The sequence below is a fragment of the Haliaeetus leucocephalus genome, unplaced genomic scaffold (genome assembly GCF_000737465.1).
Source record: "Haliaeetus leucocephalus isolate CR32 unplaced genomic scaffold, Haliaeetus_leucocephalus-4.0 Scaffold110, whole genome shotgun sequence".
Lineage (NCBI taxonomy): Eukaryota > Metazoa > Chordata > Aves > Accipitriformes > Accipitridae > Haliaeetus > Haliaeetus leucocephalus.
In genome coordinates this window covers 2,948,050-2,968,702 of record NW_010972546.1, presented here as the reverse complement: position 1 = coordinate 2,968,702, position 20,653 = coordinate 2,948,050, and the positions used below count along the sequence as shown (strand labels likewise).

General features: G+C 53.3%; 3 protein-coding genes across 4 annotated transcripts in view; all 3 read right to left on the bottom strand.

The window, feature by feature from the left end:
* Positions 1-392: 392 nt before the first annotated feature.
* On the bottom strand, positions 393-5,519 carry LOC104843052 (membrane primary amine oxidase-like). Its single transcript, XM_010585744.1, has 5 exons — positions 4,683-5,519; positions 3,950-4,550; positions 1,806-2,091; positions 1,449-1,578; positions 393-916 (listed from the first exon to the last, which is right to left on the bottom strand). The coding sequence occupies exons 1-5, from the start codon at positions 5,517-5,519 to the stop codon at positions 632-634; spliced, it is 2,139 nt and encodes a 712-aa protein (XP_010584046.1). The 3' UTR covers positions 393-631.
* Positions 5,370-14,374, bottom strand: LOC104842956 (membrane primary amine oxidase-like). Of its 2 annotated transcripts, none has more exons than XM_010585632.1 (2): positions 5,581-14,374; positions 5,370-5,439 (listed from the first exon to the last, which is right to left on the bottom strand). In XM_010585632.1, the coding sequence occupies exon 1, from the start codon at positions 9,846-9,848 to the stop codon at positions 8,202-8,204; it is 1,647 nt and encodes a 548-aa protein (XP_010583934.1). In that variant the 5' UTR covers positions 9,849-14,374; the 3' UTR covers positions 5,370-5,439; positions 5,581-8,201. The 2 variants fall into 2 exon arrangements, with proteins under 2 accessions (XP_010583934.1, XP_010583935.1); XM_010585633.1 differs by lacking the exon at positions 5,370-5,439 and having other exon boundaries at positions 8,482-8,579; positions 8,734-14,374.
* A 216-nt stretch (positions 14,375-14,590) lies between these two features.
* Positions 14,591-20,653, bottom strand: part of PSME3 (proteasome (prosome, macropain) activator subunit 3 (PA28 gamma; Ki)) — a 6,499-nt gene continuing 436 nt past the window's right edge. The window contains exons 2-11 of the mRNA XM_010585743.1: positions 20,277-20,309; positions 19,879-19,941; positions 19,275-19,379; positions 18,918-18,966; positions 18,169-18,281; positions 17,563-17,631; positions 17,254-17,321; positions 17,046-17,100; positions 16,702-16,788; positions 14,591-16,197 (exon numbers count right to left, since the gene is read on the bottom strand). Of these exons, the coding sequence (XP_010584045.1) occupies positions 16,117-16,197; positions 16,702-16,788; positions 17,046-17,100; positions 17,254-17,321; positions 17,563-17,631; positions 18,169-18,281; positions 18,918-18,966; positions 19,275-19,379; positions 19,879-19,941; positions 20,277-20,309 (723 nt within the window). The 3' untranslated portion in view covers positions 14,591-16,116. The remainder of the gene's footprint in view (positions 16,198-16,701; positions 16,789-17,045; positions 17,101-17,253; positions 17,322-17,562; positions 17,632-18,168; positions 18,282-18,917; positions 18,967-19,274; positions 19,380-19,878; positions 19,942-20,276; positions 20,310-20,653) is intronic.

Sequence of the window (20,653 nt, the reverse complement as noted above, 5' to 3'; positions counted from 1 at the left end):
CCTGCACCCAGTGGCAAGTGCCCAAGAGCTGCAGCCCAAGCGGCTCCTGGCTCTGTCCCCAGCCTCACCCTGAGCACCCGCAGAGCTTGGTGCTAGCGCCTGCCTCGGTCCTCCTCCCAGAGCCCTGGGACTCCCCAGTCCATCCCTCCTGCCCTCCAGCTGGACCATCCCTGGGCATGGATGGGTGCCCAGAGCCTTGCTGCTGGGCTGGTTTGTGGATGCAGGAATCACAGCAGAGACCCAGCATCATCCCCCCAGCAGATGTTGCCGTAAGTCGCAAGAACGAGACACTCGAGAGTGCACTGGACCAGAGAACCATTTTCATTTTTTTAACCTGAGATAAACACTACACAGCGCTTGCTTCTACAGCAGAGGAACAGGATTTTCTCCTCACTTTCCTCCTGCAACACTCAAATTCAGCAATTAACAGAGATAATGTAGATTCCCATCTGGCGTCATGCCAGGAAGATTATGCTTCCCTTTTAAAGAGCACTATTTTAAAAAGCAATGATAAAAAGTGAAGCCATTGCACAACGGGAAATTGAGACAACTTCACCAAAAAACTGAAAATCTGAGACAGAACAGTCAACCTGGTGTCTCTGACTGTGTCTCCTAACACCGTCCTGTAGCGTTAAAGCCTGCTTATATTTTGGAAACCATCAAAGGTGAATGGGGGGAAGTTTGGCAAACAAGAGGCAGTTTTGGGCAGGCATGCAATAGGGTTGATTTCACATGCCGTGAAGTCTTGCTCGCTGGTGAAAAACACGCCATCATGTGAGTATATGGAGGGGTCCAAGTCATAGTAGTTGTAGGGTCTCAGGAGAAAGCCAACCGAGTTTCCCACTGTCACCGTGTTGGGAATATCCTCAGAGTGCGGGATGTGAAGGAAACCAGTGGTTATCCACGCAACCAGGTCCTAGGCAGGGAAGAGCCACAAGACTGTGGTTATTTCAGAAGCCTGCAGTGGCAGCGACTGAAATCTGCACAGGGGCCATGGGAAGTTACAGGAGAGCAGGAGGGGACCTCCACAGGCACCAGCCCAGCCACATTCCCACACGCCAAGCTCCCTGCTCCTGGGAAAGATCCCCTCCCTTCCCCAAAGACCTGCCTGCAGCCCCAGCTGCAGATGTGCACCCAGCGGAAGGGCCCTTGCCCTGACCCCCGCAGCCAAGCTCTGGCCTCGCAGAGATTTTCCTGACGTTTTGCCAGCATTTCTCCACAGGGAGAAACGAGCTCCTGCTCTGCACTCTGACCAAAGCACCAAGCAGATACACAGAAAAGGGGATGCTCAAACCCGCTTTCCTCATTCCCCAGGGCTGCTGCTCTCCCAGCTGAGCCCACTGTCCTGTGGGGGAAACTGGGGTCGCTCGGCCCCTGGGGCAGCCCTAGGGCTCCTGCTCAGCCTGGGGCTGGGTATTACAGCTCCAGCCCAGGGGAGCCCAGCCCACCTCGTTGGTGATGGTCTCATTGTTGATGAAGTCAGCAAAGGCAACGGTGGGCGTCCAGGGGTCGTTCTGGTTGTAGATGCTGGTGCTGGTGGGCTCCTCCTCCTTCCGCCGGGTGACGGCCAGCTGGTACCTGAGGACAAAAAAAGACATGGGAGCAGCCCCCTGGGGCAGGGCAGAACTAAAAACCAGCTCCCCAGAGAGTCTGCAGAGCACAAGCCTGCTCCTACGTATTAACCCCAGCCCAGGAGGGTGTTTGCCCTGTGCCTCCCCATCAAGGAACATCCATGAGATGCGTCCCCAGCCGGCGGGGCTGGGGGTGTCTCTGAGAATGTGCCACCCCAGCCAGAGCAGCCTGACCTTGCCCAGCTGATGGCCCTCTCCATGGAGCTGGCTTCGGGGACATGGTCCCCCGCAAAACTGGTGATCTGGATCCTGTAACCACGCTGGTGGCCCCACTTGTTTTTGCCGTTGGCCGCGAAGTAGATGTATCTGGGCATCTTCGACTGGAGCCGGAAGGCAGCCTGGTCCTCCGTGTCCAGGACTTTCTTGGTGAGTCGTGGCCGCTCTATCTGCTGCTCCAGGCTCCAGGGAGCCCGCACCATCTCAAATGCCATGTCATGGGCCACCAGGGAGTTTTTCACCCCTGTGAAGCAAAAGCAAAGTCAATGAGGAGTGTCCCCACAGTCCCCTGTTCCCCACGGACATCAGTGCAGCCAGAGCTCGCTCTCCCCATCCTCTCTTCCCGCACTCCGGGCTCAGAGCACTGGCTCCTGCCCATGAGAGCAGTTACTGCTCTGCAGCTCCACTGCACCGTGACTGTACATCGTGTAGGTTTATCTATGGCTGTACGACTGTATGATTGTCTGACGCAGGTAACACCACACTGTGGCAGACACCATCACTATCCATGCGGACTCTGTCCCTCTGCAAGGGACAGGAGGGGAGCCTCATCCCAGTGCAGAAGAACAGGTTTGCATCCCAGTGCAAGCACAGTCTAATTAACTCAAGCGCCTGATGGCCCAGGCACTGTGTTTGTGCTCATCAGCATGCATCCTGCGAGCTGGAAAGCACTAGGAAGAGCCCCGGCTCTGAGCACATTTGCACATCACAGAACTGGAGCAGTGCTGCGCAGTTCAGGTCTTTCCACTAAGAGGAGTCATGAGCCAGAGGCTCAGAGCAACAGGAGGGGCACAAGAGCAAATAAATCGAGGGACAAAGATGGCAAAGAGCTGGCTGAGAGCGCTCGATGGCCAGCATCAGCACAGCTCTGGCAGAGGGGCCAGTGCTTATCACCCGCTGCCTGTCCTGGCCAGAGCGCATGGCATAACACCCTCCTGGGCTCCACTCCCCTCAGTCCCATGCAAGTTTCCAGGTTGTGTAAAGGCCATTTCAGATCTGAAGCTCTGGCCATGCTGGAAGGTTTGAGCGGCATCTTGGGCCTGAGCCCTGGGGCTGCCATCAAGGTCAGCACCAGAGCCAGAGCCCCATGGAAGAGGAGCCATGCCCAACAACTGCCACTGTGCTCATTTTCTTCCCTTTTCTCCTGTGAACAAAACTTCTAACCCCACACCTCCCCTTCCAGTAATAGCAGTGAGTCTGATTTCATCTGCCTTTTTCCTGTTCCTGCAATTTTGCAATCCCCCATTTTTACCTAAGCACTCAAAACTCATCCTAAAACCACATGGACAGCCTTTAAATTTCTGTCTCCCAATTAAAAGGAAATGGGAAAATTTTTAATAGATGGCAGAAGCATGCAGCAAACGCAATTTCAGCAGGAGTGCAAGGAGAGATTTGTGGCATAAATGGTAGGAGAAGACTAAGAAAACTGCAGCCAATGATCCAGTTGCTGCTGTGAGCTAAGGATCCCTTGTACCCCCAGCAAAATGCAGCACAGCCATAAGCTCAGAGCTGGCTGCCTGCCCAGCATCTGCCTGCTGTGCCCACAGCCCCATGGAGAGGGCAGCTGCCTGTCCCACTCACACACGAGCAGTGGGAACAGCTCGACAAAGCTGTAGGAAGTAGGAACGCAAGCTGGAAACCACATCCCAACAAACCAGCCTGATTGACTCTAACTATCATTTGGGGCTCAGGACAGGGGAAGGGGGCCAGAGGGAAAAATCCCAACTTCTGCAGAGCCCCAGAGGCATCAAGGCCGATGGGGCAAAGGCAGGGCTGGGTCTGCCTGCGCAGGCAGGAGGGGAAGGACCCCTTCCCATTAGGGTCGGGGCTGGGCACACGGCAGAATTGGCATTACCCAGCCCAGGAAGCCACAGCTCTGCATGGCGCTCAGGGGTAACTGCATGGGACAGAGGGGGAACCTATACCTGTATCACAACAGCTTTTCGCTGCTCTAGAAACAGAAGGGAGGCAGCTCTGTGTGAGCACACCATACTACCCCACATGTGAAAAGAAAAATCTGTATAAGGACAAAAAACCATCAAGTTTTGGGAGTCTAGAAGTACTCAGGGAGGGCACAAAGGAGTGACAAGACCCAGACCTACCTCCCACATCCAAGTCCACTTTATAGTTGATGAAATGGGTGCATATTGTACCCAGCGTGTGCTCCCAAACCCTATTGCCGTATCTCAGACCATCCCCATGGAGAAAGGACGAGCTCGTGTACCCCGTGGCCTGGACCTTGCCTTCGATGGCCCCGTTCTGGTAGAAGATGAAGTCCCACACGTAGTCGTGGTTGCCCACAGTGGCAACGGACCGAATGACCAGAGCAGAGTTGACCAGCCCCCCGTAGTAGAACGACTGCAAGTTGGAGTAGTGGCGCCTCAGAGGGGAGCCCAGATTCTGCTCAAAGATGCAGAGGGAAGCCTTTCTCTTGCTGGGCCTCAGGGTCTCACACAGAGAGTGTGTGTCGATGTAGGTGGCAGAGTATGGGCAGTCGACCCCTCGCACCAAGGGGGAGGTGTAGCGCCCAATGCCAAAGCTCCCATCCATGTACCTCGTTGACATTCCTCCAGGGCAGTTGGAGCCGTACACCGACAACGCCTCTTGGACGCTGATTTCATAGGCAACCCTCTCCCCCTTGTGTCGGACGTCAAACAGGCGCAGGCCTGTGTTCACGCTCATCCCAAAGGCAAAGCTCCAGGCCTGGAAGAGGATGTGGTTGTTCCTGACGCTGTAGCGGGGACCCTGGGGCTCGTACTGCAAAGGGAATAGCGCAGCCGAAGGTGCTCGGGGCTTCATGGACGAGAAGTCCCCATCCCGCGGCGCTTTCCTCACCTTCTGCACGCTGATGCGACCCTGCACGTAGGCGCTCTCCAGCTGAACCATGTCCCTGTAGTACTGCCCGTTGTAGAAGACCCTGCTCACCGCCCACTGGGAGATGTCCAGGCTGCTGTGGTCCACCAGCACCTCCAGCCCCACTGGATGCACAAAGAACCCGCTCACATTCTGAAACACGACGAACCAGGACTTACGGTCTCCAGACCGTAACCCGTGAGGGGCTGTGGTCTGAAATGCCACGTTGGTGCTGTCGTACTCAAAGACTTCTTTCAGAAAGGTTGGGGCTGCAGCAAATGCCACCTTCTCTAAGAATGCTCCCACCTGCTCATACTCACTCCCCAGCATCGGTCTGCGGTGGTACGGTACCTTCCCCCTGTACTTCTGCACCGTGACGTCCCGGTGATATGTCGGCGTCGGCAGCGGACCCACCACATACTCGGTGACATTGGGGTCTGGCTGGTTCCCAAAGTACAGCACAGCCAGCGCCTCTCGGGGGGGGCGAGCCCCTCCACCATCCAGGAACCGCAGCACCTCCGCCTTGGCGGGGACCTGCAGGTCAACGGAGGCAATGCAGTTGTCAGAGGGTTTTGCACGCGAAGCATCAACCAGCTGCACCCCAAGGTTTCCCTGCAGGTACCGCACCACTTGCACCATCTCTTCGGGCGTCAGATCGGCAAAGACCAGGCTCTGGCTTGTGGATCCTGTCTTCTCCACAATGCGGGGCTGGGATTCGCAGCTGGGTGATCGCCTCCCCCTGCTCAGCAGCATGCAGGAAAGAATGAAGATTATCACTGCAGCCCCAACCAGGAGAACATAGGGAAGTTTGGGGTTCATCTCTCCAAGTGCAGAGACAGCATGCAGTGTTTGGCTGCAGCATCTAGAATACGTCCGTCACCTGCAGACCAGGCTCTTAATTCATTTGCTGACTGTGGGCGTAAAGGCGTTGCTTGCAAGGTGGGGAGCTCACCTGGAGCTCACCTGGGAGTCCGAGAGGAGATCACAGGTCCCAGCCAGTTCAGCCTGTTTCCTCCCCACCCCAGACACACCGAGGAAGCCAGCTGGGGAGCCTGTGCCTGACTCACTCCCCAATCTACTGATGGGTTTCTCCGCTGCAGGGTGACACCACAAAGAGCCCCAGCCTCAGTCTGCCCAAGGGGCCTTTGCTTCTCCCAGGACACCCCATCCCGTCTCATGTGGAGTTCAGCGATGCTGCAGGGGCAGGCTCAGCTGGCCTGGTCCTTCTGCACCCTGGTGCCCCAGGACCAGCCCTGCTCCCCTGAAGGGCCAGTCTAGGCTGGCACTCCAGGAGCGCCCAAGACCAGCCGGCTCCCCAGCACCTCCACATGCCAGTTCTCCCTGTCCCCATCATCTGTTGCCTCCAAGTCCCTCCCAACCCTGAGGGAAGGGACATGGCAGCTCCAGCCTGGCTCCAGCTGTGGGCAGGCTAGCCGAGACAGGAGGAAGCTCCCTGGTAAGAACAGGGAGACATTCTCCGAACCCCTGGCAGCAACTGCAAGTGACAGGCAGCACCCGGAGTGGCTGCACCAGGAAGAGCAGAGGCTGCAGAATGACTAACAGGACACAGCTGTCCCCATTCAGGCATCCCGACCCCACTCCAGCGGACATGATCCTTGGACGAGAGCTGTCACAGACAGAAATGGTCACTGTCAGGAAACTGTTCAGTACTCCTGACTGTACAACAGACCTTCCCTGGCAAGGAGAGCAGCAAGCAGCCCTTTGGAGGCAGTGAGGAGGGGGCTGGGGCCACCCCACTGTGGTGTGAGGCAGCTGCTCCTGCAGGGCCACCAGCTTCTGCAAGGCTGGCCCCACTGCACCCAGCCCCGTACGAGGCAGCAGCGATACATCACTGACAGCCAAGGATGGCTTTCCTGAGATTGTGGTCCACTTCACACCATTCTGGTAGAGATGGTTTGCAGCACAGGCAGAGGGGCTGCACAGGGGCTGAAACCACTACAGCACTGGATCAATTTACCGCTCTTGCGATCATGTTAATTTAGGAACTTATGTTTTCATTCTCACTTCCAGCCAGGGAACAATTGCCTTTTTTCTCTGCAGGTCGCCCACCAGCCTCAGATCAGGATCCAAGAAACCTGTGTGGGAGATGACCCATTTTTGCTGTGCTGCAGTTTTGCCTTCCCTGCGCTCGGAAGGTGGGGATCCCACAGGGCGCCTCTCGAGCACCCGGCATGGCCCCGAGCCCTGCTGCTTGGGACAGGGCTCCCCTCCCTCGCTAAGGGGAACAAGTCTGGGATTTTACACAACTCTTCTCAAGAGCATTTTGCAGCAGCCAGGGCTCACGGTCTGTAAACAGAGCAGGGAACTGAGGGGCACAGCAGTCACAGAAAAGGACCTTGCCACCACCATGCAGGAACTGTATTTTAGCACGTTTCTGAGCCTTGCTTCCAGGAAGGGAACCAGTATCAGTCCTGTTTTTGACTGTAATGACAGCAGCACCACCTTTCAAGGCCACACAAACCTCTGCTGCATCACAGGCAGGTACAAGAGAGGACACATGCCAGGACTGAATGCTTGCACTGGAGTCAGCTGCAGCTTGACATATGTAGTTCTCCGATTACTCCCCGCAATCCAGGAGACAGCACGGGTTCCTGGAGCTGCATTTATTTCTCCTCGGGCTGGTACACATGCAGTCCACTGCCCACTAGCAATCTGTTTGGTCCTGTGCAGGTGTGAAGCATTTTTTTCCCGTACCTTTTACGGGAGCAGGTTTCAATAACAGACACCTAATGCTGCCAGCCTGTGGCCACAGCACCACCACTGCCCTTGCACCTTCTGGGACTGCAGTTACTGGAACGGCCTTTAAGGGGAAGCAAAGCTGTCCTTTCAGGCTGAGCATCCTTGCGCCTCCCAGGGTGGATGCCAGCACTTCACGGCTCAGCCCGCCAGACAGTGCAGCAAGAGGCTGCTCCTGGACTCAAATAACCCTCCACAGGGAACCGCCGCCAAAAACCGTGACTCTGTGCAGGAGCAGGGGAATTCACTGGCTCACTGCAGCGGCTTTGCAGCCCGAGACGCAGGATCCAGCTTCCAAGTGTTTCCTCAAAAGAGAAGCGGGGATAAAGCTGCACAAACTCAGCCCTGCAGAGCACCAGTCCAGCTGCCCTGCTTTACGCTGGGCAGTCAAGATACAAAAAGGACTTTTCCAAGTTACAAGAAGCGCCAGGCTCGGCATCAGGTGCAGCAACAGCGGGCTCAGACCTTCAGTCCTGCAGACAGGGCTGTGTCTCCCCGTCTGCCTGGCCATGCCTATGGCAACACGCAGGGTGCCAGACATGAGGCCTCAAGGAAACACAAACATTTTTCAGCTGCTACCTTTCATACTTTCCCTGGGCTGAACACAGAGCTCCCAGACAATTCCCACTGCCTTCAACTCCATGACCTTGACAGACTGTCTTGTACACAGAAAAATAATTTTGCAATGAAAGAAGAGGTTAGGAGAGTGAAAAAGCAGAGTTCTGATGTCAGTTATTAGGGACTCTACAGATGAGGAAGAATTCCCCCAAAGCTCTGGGGTTTACCAGTATAATAGCAAACATTAAACGAAGACCCAGACCTACCTCCCACATCCAAGTCCACTTTATAGTTGATGGAATGGGTGTGTATTGTACCCAGCGTGTGCTCCCAAACCCTATTGCCATATCTCAGACCGTCCCCATGGAGAAAGGACGAGCTCGCGTACCCCGTGGCCTGGACCTTGCCTTCGATGGCCCCGTTCTGGTAGAAGATGAAGTCCCACACGTAGTCATAGTTGCCCACAGTCGCAATGGACCGAACGACCAGAGCAGAGTTGACCAGCCCCCCATAGTAGAGTGACTGCAAGTTGGAGTAGTGGCGCCTCAGAGGGGAGCCCAGGTTCTGCTCAAAGATGCAGAGGGCACTTTTACTAATTCTAGAGACCTGGGAATGAGCAAGGTAGTGCACATCCAGGTATGTTGCTAAATAGGGGCAGTCGACCCCTCGCACCAAAGGGGAGGTGTAGCGCCCAATGCCAAAGCTCCCATCCATGTACCTCGTTGACATTCCTCCAGGGCAGTTGGAGCCGTACACCGACAACGCCTCTTGGACGCTGATTTCATAGGCAACCCTCTCCCCCTTGTGTCGGACGTCAAACAGGCGCAGGCCTGTGTTCACGCTCATCCCAAAGGCAAAGCTCCAGGCCTGGAAGAGGATGTGGTTGTTCCTGACGCTGTAGCGGGGACCCTGGGGCTCGTACTGCAAAGGGAACAGCGCAGCCGAAGGTGCTCGGGGCTTCATGGACGAGAAGTCCCCATCCCGCGGCGCTTTCCTCACCTTCTGCACGCTGATGCGACCCTGCACGTAGGCGCTCTCCAGCTGAACCATGTCCCTGTAGTACTGCCCGTTGTAGAAGACCCTGCTCACCGCCCACTGGGAGATGTCCAGGCTGCTGTGGTCCACCAGCACCTCCAGCCCCACTGGGTGCACAAAGAACCCGCTCACATTCTGAAATAAAACAAACCAGGTGATCCGATCTCCAGACTGGAATCCACGGGGAGCAGCTGTCAGGGCTGCTAGACTGGCTCCATCATACTCCATTACTTGACGCATGAAAGATGGAGCTGTGGGGAACACTTGGCTTTTTAAAAACCCTGCAATCTGTTTGTATTCAACAGCCAGTGTTGGTCTGCGGTGATACGGCACCTTCCCCCCATACTTCTGTACCGTGACATCCCGGTGATATGCTGGCATCGGCAGCGGACCCACCACATACTCGGTGATGTTGGGGTCTGGCTGGTTCCCAAAGTACAGCACAGCCAGCGCCTCTCGGGGGGGGCGAGCCCCTCCCCCATCCAGGAACCGCAGCCCCCCCGCCTGGGCGGGGACCTGCAGGTCAACGGAGGCAATGCAGTTGTCAGAGGGTTTTGCACGCGAAGCATCAACCAGCTGCACCCCAAGGTTTCCCTGCAGGTACCACACCACTTGCACCATCTCTTCGGGCGTCAGATCGGCAAAGACCAGGCTCTGGCCATCATCGGTGTCCTCCTGCTCCAGGGGCTGGTGCTGGCAGGTGCTGGGGGCCCTTCCTCTTGTCAGCAACACACAGACTAAAGCAAATATTGTGGCTGAAGCCAGAACGAGGAGGATGAGCAGGGTTTTCATGTGCATGCCTGCTGCTGGTCCTGAGGCATTCACAGCAGCTTTCAGAGCAGGGTTTCTAGCTGCTGCCTCTGTCAGTTTACGCTGCACTGGATGGATTAGCACGGAAAGTACAAAAGACTGGGAGAGGCTAGGGGAGGAGATCTGAAATTCGTGGTGACCAGAAAGGGCAGATCTCCTCTCAGCTGCAGCCTCCTCTGTCCTCTGCCATGAGCAGTGCCCTGAAAGAACTAGCGGAGATGCAGGGTCAGTGACTCAGACAAGTTTCACGTAATTCTGTTACTTTTTCAGTCCAACCTAGCTTCCTGCGGCTGCCTGTAAAAATGAAGATCCTGTAGCCAGCCTGAGGTGGCTGGGACCACTGTGAGGCTCTGACAAGCTGGGAATTGTTGCCACACTGTAGAATTTCACCTCTTTGCAACTCACCAAATTTCCTTGTTTATCAGGCTGCTTCCTTGTAAACATTCTCCCTGGCAGCATAATTCCAAGCTTGGAGTTACTTTTTATTTTATTTTTTTTAATCTTCCACATGGAAGCCTTTGCTGAAAACACATCCATCTGTGTAGTAGTAGAAAAACTTTGGCGGGCATGAAGAGATGTAGTTCAGGATGAGATTCAGGCCCCAATGTGCTGTGAACAACTAGCTCTTAGTTTGCACCTCTGAACAGCTATGAACTAATTAATCCCCCAGCATTCCACTGAAACAAGATCACACAGCTTTTGTCTCTGCCTCCAGTTCAAAGATAAACTGAGGTGCAGCTTCTGAGAAGTTCCCTCAAGGACAAAACCACCCCCAACCTGCGTCAGCCAAGCAGGCAGCTGATGGCAGTGCCTGCTATCACTGTGCTGCCAGGCTACCACTACCCAGGCTAAGCAGCCACCTCCAGGATTTCTACCAAAGGTTGAGATAACTGCCCTCTGCCACCCCCACCAGAGGTCTCTCTGCTGGTCTCACAGCACTGTTGAAAGGCTTTGGCAGGATGAGGCGGCCAGACACCAGGACTCGGGGCTCCATCCTGCCATGCAGCAGATGCTTGGGGTAGACAAGATGTACCACTTTAGATACTTTATCCCTGCCTGTCCCTGAGCTGGTGCTGAGAAGCACAAGGCATCCAAGAGAACCAGGGCTGGAGATTCAACCCAACATTTCCACTCCTGCTGCCAGCCTCACCTCACCTCACCTCACCCTGGCCTTCTCTTCCTCCTCCCGTCAGAGTTTCCTGGTGCGAGATGGCCCCCTCAGCCTCAGCACTGCCTCCAGTTCTTCCAGCAGCAACTCTTGCCCTGGACTCAGTCCCTCTGCAGTCCTCTGGCTGTGCTTACCAGACACCACACTGGTAAGCAGAAGGCCACGTTGCCATAGGACTCACTCCATTATCCTCACCACCACTGGCAGCCTTGGCCTTCTTTAGCCCAGGCTGCAGCTGTGCAGGCCAGGGACACGCACATCCACTCTGTGCCAGCACGCGTCATCTCTGCCTCACTGGCCGTTGCGCCAGCAAAGCCTGCAGAGCCACAGCAGTCAATTTACGTGGCCACTGTGCCAGAAGAGGGGCTCACTCTGTGGCACAGACACAAGCAAAGGGGAGAGACAGGACAGATGAGAGGAGAGCCTTAGCTACAAGGGATGCAACAGCTACAGGTTTCAGAGGTACCCTGCTCTCATCGACTTTCAATTGGCCTCCAGTGGCAGAATCAGATGCCCCTGAGTAGCCCCAAATTAAGCAAAGAAGCGCCAACTTCCAAGTCAGTCTTTCAATCCATGAAGTCAACAAGGCTTCGAGGATTACCTGGGTTTAGGCCTTTATTCCCTTTCGGTGTAAGCCTAGAACATGCTATCCATTTCACTCAGAGTGCCGAGAGGAAGCACTGTTACCCCAGTTAAGGTTTAGAGCAGAGCCAGGACATACCTCCTGCCTCCCAGGAATTTAACAAGTGTTCTGCTGCACCACGCACCTACACAGCTGAGCCGAGACTACTGCACGACCCTGCGAGGCTGCATGCAAAATGCTCACACTGACATTTCCTTAAAAAAGTACAAAAAGAGCAGATTGTTCAGTTTTGACTTTGCCTCTTGGTTTTGCATCCCAAGTCCCTAAAAGTCAAGGCACAGGCTGCAATTACAGACGGTCATTTTCTAAGCAGCACAGCAGCAGTTTAAGAGAACTGGATAAACTCCACAGGCCTTGCTGCCCCACAAATCACAACTCAACCCTGCAGCTTTGCCTGGGAGATGTCTGAAAATAAAGTGTGGGAACACTCTTAGTTCTGCGCACATCGGGTGTTTCGAAAAAAAGAGAAACCCTAACCTGTAATGACATCCCCATGACAAACCAACCCACAGCCCACACCCCAGGTCTGCAGGATACAGATGATGCAAACAAAGCTTTGTGCGCTGCCTTTGCCCCACTACAGGATACGTGCCATGGATGCCATGTCTAATACCACGTTATTTAATACCACCCATTTCTGCTGTACTTTTCAAGCTGAGGACTTTTAAAGCCTATGACAAGCAACGCAAGCATCAGCCTGCACTTTCTGGGAGCTCTGTTTCAGAATAAACAGAACAGCCCTAAATCCATCTCCATCTTGCAGTAGAAATTTCAGGAAGCAGAGTAATTAACTGAGCCTGCAGAGCCAGGAGACCTGTGTCAATACCTTACTGATGAGAAGCAATCGGGGATCTTTAAGGGCCACACATACCACTGAATTGCTTGTGTACCTTCTCCAAAAGAAGCCTGAAGCAGCTTAAAGCTAACCTAGAATTTAAAAAATTACATGTCTCACTAACAGCAGCGTAACTTGTTTATGACCTGTTTAGTGCACATACCTCTTCCCACAACTCAGCTCCCCAGTCTGATTAGCCCATCACCCTGCCCCACACCTAACATGGAGAATTCGCATCCTACCAATGTTTATTTTGGCTACACAGTTGCTTTTAGGTACTGCCCACCAGCACATCTTATATTTGCTAAATTGCCCATGTCTCCCAAACAAAGCAAGGAAGAGAGGAGTTTGCTGGTTTTTGCTCGGACAGAAAGGTAGAGGTGGCAAAAAATAGTCTCTGAAATTTATAGAAACCAAAACCAGAGACAGACAGCTTTTGGCTCAAGGAAACGGAGTCAGTGACTGCCAGACAGCTGGGTAAAGAGTACGGTACAGAAACCCCCTTGCCAACAATCCTGACACAGGCGAGTCTTAAGCATACCCCAAGCCAGACCTCAGACTCTGGAAAACTCCCACTCCCATTCTCTCATCTCATAGGGTCAGCTTGTGTAAAACAGAACAGTGGAAATTGCTTGACCCTTACCCATGCCAGCTGCGTTTCTGGCAGTGTTTGCGTCTGCACACAACTGCTGTGCCTTTATTCTCCTCTCAAGGTTTTAACAGTCACTGCATATAAGCTGGGATGTCTCAAGAACCTGTAAATTAGAGCCGTGGCGGCACACTGCCACTTCTCCTGGAGAGCAAAGCAGAAACCATTGCACTGAGACTGAGGGGTGAAGATCACGGACAATAAACCTTCCCCTGGCTCCAGCAGATGAACCACGCTCCCTGCCAACACCCGCCGAGACAACTGTCCTGGATGCTCCACCCTTCCGCAGGACCGCTGGCACAAGCCTCCAGGGAGTTCAGTTTCTTCTGGCTGCAGTGAAGAGGAACCCCTCGTGCTGCACCACATCAAGCCCTGCCAGCAACAGCCCTTCCTTTGAGCTCTGGCTCCAGCCACCTTGGCCCCCAGTGACCCATTTCCAGCTCGACTCCCACCTTGCCCAGAGCGGCTGGGGCACCTGCAGGACTTTCCCACACAGCAGGCAGCACTGTGGGGCAGACGGCCCTGCGGGAGGCAGGAACCATCTGTCCGCAAGTGGCTGCTCCTGCTTCTCAGCAGCTGAAGGTTTCGAGGCTGGACATGCCAGCCAGGAGCCCTGGCCTGTGGCAGCCGCTCCGGGGCCGGGCACCGGCCCCACCTAGCAGCACCCTGCCTGGGAGGGGTGGCTACGGGACAGGACGCTTAGGGAACAGGAGTGCCACTGGGGAGGCCTCTGCACCCCGGGCTGCGGTGCAGTAGACACGGGGGGAAGCGCAACAAAAATGAGGATGATCCCCCAGGGAGAGCAGAGGACGCGTTGGCTGGGGGATTGCAGGGCGGCCAGCGTTTTCCTTTGGTACCGAGAGCGTAGCGGAACATGCGCTGAATGCACGCACCAGGTGTGGCCTCCAGGCGCCTGTCCCAGGACAGTGCTGCAGGCACCTGCTTGGCAGAGGTGCAGGAGCAGCCATAGAGCAGGCTGCAGACCCTTCGAGAAACACCACGCAAGTCTCTTGCACCTGTTTTAACTGAGACGGCCGGAGTCCCACACGCTGGGTTGAGATGGGATGGATCACATCAGACCCAAGACCATGGGCCCAATGTAAGGCATGCTAAAGGAAGAGAAACAACCGACAAAGCAGTACACAGCAGTTTACAACACAGTCGAAGAGAGGAATGAGGAGAACGCAGGGAAGGAGCAACTGGATGCGAGAAAGGCAGGACCAGAACAGACGTTAACGCTGCACAGCCTAAGAGCTCAGTATCACACACAAGGGGCTACCTTAAAAGAATTCCAAGTACCTTATTTTAATTTCTTGACATGGTAAAAGTTTACATACTTTCATTTGGCAAAGAGAGCCGAACAAATTAAAAGGAATCAATACAAAGAAACACAAGGGGAAGTGCTGCTCCCAGACAGCAGCTAGAACGCAGTTGGTTTGTTACTGAATATTTATTAGCGGGAAGACTAAGAGTTGACTTACTACAAACAACAACAGAAGAGTCTATAGCAAGGGCCAGCGGCCCTCCACACTCTGGGCAAATCCCTGGGAAACCAGCAAGAGACAACATGGCTCTTAGATGTGGAAGCAGAAGAAACGAAAACAAAGTAAAAAAAGAAGGGGAGAAAGTTCATTCCATTTGTCACTGTTGTTACAATGAGGTTAACACAACTATTAAGGCTACTGCACAATAAGAATATACAGGTGTAACAGCGAGACCCAGGAAACAGCGAGGTTCCTGAAACAAATGATTTAACGTTCCCTGAATAGGGGACTTAAGTAGAAATACTATAAATAAGAAAATTCTGGAGCCTGCAGCGTTATGGGCCCACTTGCCACACACAAAAACTGACGCAACACAACCAGTCATTTCCAAAGGGGTTTGTAATGGACCATGAAATGTTCCGGCAGCTTAGGGGAGTCAACGGGCACCCAAGCGTGCCCTTTGCAGGGGAAAGACTACAAGGTCTGCCACGGTACCAGGTGGGTATCAGCCACCCTCACCCCCAAGCCTCAGCTGTCGCAGCTGGCCTGCTCTGCCCGGGCAGCAGGGAGCACTGCCAGGAGACAGCAGGTCTCAGTCTGACCATGTGTGGAAACTATCAGGACTTTAGTATCGGACCTCCAGCCCCTCCCTTCTCTCAGCCTGGGCAAAAGCATCTCATGCTGAAGGGGCACTAGGACTTATGTGAAGTAACATTGGTGGTAGCCAAGAAAGTGGCTCTAGTCAAATCGCAAACAGGAGCACAAGTCACCTGAGCTCACGACCAGCCAGGACAGCAACCAGCCCTAGTTTTCAAGCACCACCTCACGCTCTGCACTGATCTAGCCACAACTGACAAGGCAGAGACAGACGGGGCAGGCTCTGCTGAGTCAGAAGAGAGCCAGAAAAGGAGTGCAGACCGCTCAGCAGCATTGGAGTGTGGCTGCTGCCACCAGCCCAGAAGGGGCAGTTCCCCTGTCTTTGCAATGGATCAGTGCAGAGCACCGGCAGCAGAGGGGCCCAGCTACAACCAGCAGTGGAGAGTGAGCTTCTCTGCCACTGCACCACCACCTGGGCTTGCTCTCGTGCTGAAGACTGTCTGCCCCATTCCCAGAGACCCCAGTGAAGCCTCCAGCCAAGAGATGGGACAGGACAAGGGCTTGGTCTCTAATGTGGTTCCTACTCAGGTAGGAAGAAAGGCATGAAGGAATGTTCCTGCCTGGCTGGTGCTCTCACTCTGCAGTAGCCTCTAGGGCACCCCAAAGCAGCACAGCCTTCTTGTTACCAGTTACTACAGGGAGGGAGAGCTCCTGAGACCTGAACAAAACCAATCACAAAACTAGGTGAGAATTTCTTTAGAGTTTAACTAAGAATGCGATACTATTTCCAGCCAGTTTCCCATCTCGATAGTCACGTAACAAACCAAGGCAATGACGGTCTTTAGTTGACTGAACAGTTCTCAAGTTCAAACGTTGACACTTAATAGAGGGTCTCAGCATTGCTGCTCCGAGGCCTCTTTATCTTCTCAATGTTTTTAAGGATCATGTCATGCAAAGTGACCTGCAAAAAGGGAGAACAGGACTCAGACAAGAAGGGTGAAGTCATCCAGTGTTCAGCTTTCACAATGAGCACTGGTTAAAACAGCAGCACAGCTCATCTTGGCACTACCCTCAACCCCTGCATGCAGTCACGCACCTAGTTAAGATAAGGGCTTCTTTCAGCCAGACTTTACAGAAGCCACTGCATGTAACACCACAGACAGACTTCTTCACAGACCCCAGGAATGGCTTACACTGCATGAAGAGTTTAGGATCACAGGTTCCCACAGAGGTGGAAGGAATATTTTGTGCTAGACTCCTGTGAACACTCAGTTGGAAACACCTGCACCTCTAGGAGGTGGTGGAGGGGCAACAATTGGCTCTTCTTGTTAGAGCAGGAGCGGGGACAAGAGGCTTCTTGCCAGGACTAGGCGTGCTCACAGGGAAAGGGGAGAGCAGCAGCAGAATCAAAAGGGCTCTCCACTGCTGTGCAAGGAGCCAGTGCGAGCTCCAGTTTTTCACTTACATATTGATTCCTCAGCTCTGAAATGATCAGGCGCAGACTAATGTACTCCTTCTCATCGATCTCTGTCACTGTGCGGCGGTAGTCCTCCTACAGAAAGCAGACGCATAGCTGAGTGGCCTGAGCTCAGCTGTGCCTCCCATACACCAAGTGAAGATCCTACCTTTTACAAAGGAATCCCCCCTTCAGTTTGCTCTCCTCTAATGCAGATGTCCTGCATCCTTGTATGATCCCCCCTTTTCCTCCCCAGGACCCTCAACTCAAAAAGGACAGCAATGAAGCAGCCCAAAGAGTCCCAAAAAGCAGCAGCACGTAACATGTAAACCTCCACTTCCCTGTTTACTTACCACATGAGGGTACTTAGCTATTTTGGAAACCAACTTTGCTCTTGTGATATAATATCTGGTAGGAAAAGGGAGAGATCAAAGGTCAGATAAATAGCAGCAAGATTTTTTTTCAGGCCCAAGCTGCCCTAGAAAAGCTGGGGGACCTTCCCCAAGCACTTTACTTTTCCCAAGGGGATTCTGAAAAAGAGGTCTGTTCTTGCACACCTACCTAGAAATCTGGTCCAGGTAGGATGCTGCCTCACTCTCCACAGTTCGAAGCTCAGCAACTGTTTCCTCCTGCAGGGAAGACAAGGAAGCCATTAGCTTCATGAGACTGCAGCTGGCCTTCAGGGCTCTGAAAGCAACACATCTCAGCAGTGCCATGTCAATTTCAGGTTTAGGTTTTAAAACCTAAACCAACCCCATGACTGCAGCTGCTGGATACCATCACATGAAAGATTCAGAGGAACCCAAGAGATCCATGTCCCTGAAGCACAGCTCTCTCCTACAGCAGGGCACAAAGCCAGTGGTGCCTTACCTGAATAGAAACACCAAAGTTGTTTCCATCTTCTATCCTGGGGATGAGAAGCTGCACCCACATTTTGACCTGTGTTGGAGCAATCACAACACTGATCAATGCCAATATCTCCACAAAGACCTCTCTCAAACATTTTACCAAAAGTCCCCCAGGACCCTGCCTTTGCCACGCAGTTCATGATAAACTCCTGCAAGTCCTTCACGCTCATGCAACACTTCTGAGGAGATCATTTCCCACATGGCTGGCATGCCACACAAGCCAGCACAAGCACAGCTTCTCATGGGAAGCTCTCCTGACTGTGCCACAGAAGCTCGCAGCAGGGGTCTGTGACTGTGCAAAAGGAAGTGAAGAAAAGCCTCAAGTAAGGAGCTGGTATAACAGACATAATCCTCCTTCAGGAGGTGAACTGCAGAGCTCCTTGAGGACTCGGAAAAACATTCTTTCCCTACACCTAACTCCTAGCCACTTTTAGACGCTGCAGTACGAATCCTGCCTTTCCTCATCTACAGAATACAGAGGGGCCTGCTCCTTCCACTCAGAGCAGCTTTGCCTCTCCAGGAGCAAAAGCATCCTACTGTCTCTACTTCCTCCAGCGCTCATACCCACCGTATTACACTTCTCAATAAGCAGCCTGATTTCTGGTTTCACTTTCTCAATAATGTCCACCAACTGCTGGTTGCTCTTCAGCATCCCATTGGGCATCACAAACACTTTGGTACCTAGCGGCAGAGGAGAAAAACACCTCGCATCAGCGACACGTAGGAACAGCTGCACCAGAGGATCAGACCGAAGGTCCACCTGAGCGTCTTATCTCCCGCAAAGGCTAGCAGTGGACACTGAGCCAGGCTATAGCTAACCTGTGGGGAAGGGGAAATTTGACATGGGATAACAGCAGTTACCACAAAGGAAGGAAGGAAAAGAGAAAACACGGAGCGGAGACGAGAGCTGAAGAACTCTAGGCTGCTGAGGCTGCGCACAACGGATTTTCCTGATGCACGTGTATGAGCTGTTTCTTTCTGCCTCAGCTTAATCCAAAGCCTGGTATCTTCCTCCAGACAAGGAGAGCTTTCAGCACAGAGCCATAGGGAGATCAGCTGCCTCTGTCAGCAGGCCAAGCTCAAGCCAGTACTACTTATGTCTATCAGAGTAGTCCTAATTATGCTTCTAAGAGCTGGAACCTGACTCCTCCACAACAGAACATCCATAGCTCAGGCTCTGAGAGGTTGTGGGGTGCTGCATGAGCAGCAGCTGCTGTCAGGACAGGGCAAGTGGGGTTCATGTGACTTCATATCCCTAAGGCACGGTGCACTGGTTCAGGGGGCAGGCAGCAACACAAGAGACTTGGGGACTCTTACCCTGAAAGGTCTCTTCGCGGTCTTCCAGCTTCCTCTTTTTCATATTTGGCTAAAATATACAAAATGTTTTACTCACAAACTAGTCGTAAGCTTTAACAGTGTTGCAAAGGAAATAAGGAAAACTTTAGAGCCTCTGCCACGCTCCTGGTTTCTAAGCACCCTTCTTTAAAAACAAAGGAGGACTGCAGAGCACAGCATTACCTCCAGCAGACTTCCCAGGCCTGAGAGACCAATTCCTAAAAGCCTTTGGGAGAGCCATAGCCTGTTATTAAATAAGAATATCCTACTCCAGCACAGAGCAAGCCATGCAGCTTTAATTAACAGAAGTAGGGATCAGCGCCAAGAGAGTAACCTTACCCCGTCCAGTCCATCATGGCTGTTCGTGAGAAGAATTGGGTCAGGCACTGGGAGGTTCATGTCCGAATGGATCTGAGTGAGATCATGAATATTCAGGATAGGCTCCTAGAAAATAAAGCAGATTTGTTATTTAATTATGAACTAACAAATTCTGTCACACCAAACACAATGAAAAGACAAAAGATTCAGACCTCCCTCTTATCCAACTATAAAATAAGGATGGATGAAAAAAAAGTCTAACAATAGGCCTGTGATGAGACCTCCCTCCACCCAAGAACAGTGTGCCAGCTCCAGACTGTGATCAAAGCTATCAACTGTCTGCAACGCTGGAGTCCCTGTGAGACTACAGCATCGTGAAGGACAGCCCGAAGTTGCCAAATACGTAAAAAAGATAAATGTGACAATCACACAAAGAAAACTGAAAAAGGAAGCACCCCCTTCTAGAGCTAACAGCACTCAAATGCACGCAAGCAACTGAGCCACTACTTTGTATCTTTGTAATGAGACAAAATACAGAAGAAAATACACAGGACGAGACCCGCCACATCACTTTCAACACGTGTCTTGAAAATGAAAGAGTATACAGAGAACAACATAACCTTACCTTAAGGAACCCATCGAGTTCTAACAGCTTCTTTGGGAAAAAGTTTGCCACCAGGTCTTCAGCCTGAGAAAGAAAGAAAGAACAGACGATGACGTGAAACAACGCCGCGAGGTTCCCACTAGCAGGCAAGAACACTGGGGAAATCAACTGTCCAAAGGCAGGAGACAGGAGAGAACAAAAGTTCTGCCTGCTGCCAACCGTCACACTAAGCCAAGGTGAGAAGATGTCAGGAGAGCCATGAGGCTACGTAACCTCACTCCAGTTGGTGACTGATGCCCCGAGCACTGCTAAGCTTCCAGGAGAGGCTCAAATTGCAATCGGGTCTGTGAGAAAGATACGGCCGAATGGCCTCTTTCCCGTCCTATGATGTTCTGGGCCAGCAGCAGAGGGATACTCACCTCGCTCGTGATCCGCTCCCTGAAGGAGTCAACCTGTGGAAGGCAAAAAGCAACAGTTCAGACTCACTCTCAAAAAGCAGGGCTCCGTACAAGCCAAGCGCTGCGCCCAGCAGCTGTGGAGTTCAGCTACGGCCTGAACGCAGGCTCTCTCCAGGAACAGCTCCCGTCCTCGGAGGAAACGCCTGAGGACTGGAAGAGCCTACAAACACCAAGCGGCAGCTGCCCGTCCGCCTCGCCTGCACGGGCCAGACTCGGAAGGACGATCCGGAAGCGCGAGGGAAGGCGCAGAGCGATGGCGGGGAACGGCGAGCCGAGCGGCTCCTGCCGGGCCGGCCGCGGCACGGGAAGGAAGAGCCACGGGGCCGCACACGCCCAGC

What these genes read in the sequence shown, in the direction of transcription:
- LOC104842956 (XM_010585632.1), bottom strand. Translation starts at nt 9,848, where the DNA reads ATGCACATGAAAACCCTGCTCATCCTCCTCGTTCTGGCTTCAGCCACA.
- LOC104843052 (XM_010585744.1), bottom strand. Translation starts at nt 5,519, where the DNA reads ATGAACCCCAAACTTCCCTATGTTCTCCTGGTTGGGGCTGCAGTGATA. An exon ending in AGGGCCATCAGCTGGGCAAG is followed by an intron (nt 1,579 to 1,805) that starts GTCAGGCTGCTC and finishes TTTTGTCCTCAG; the next exon opens with GTACCAGCTGGCCGTCACCC. An exon ending in ATGAGACCATCACCAACGAG is followed by an intron (nt 917 to 1,448) that starts GTGGGCTGGGCT and finishes TTCCCTGCCTAG; the next exon opens with GACCTGGTTGCGTGGATAAC.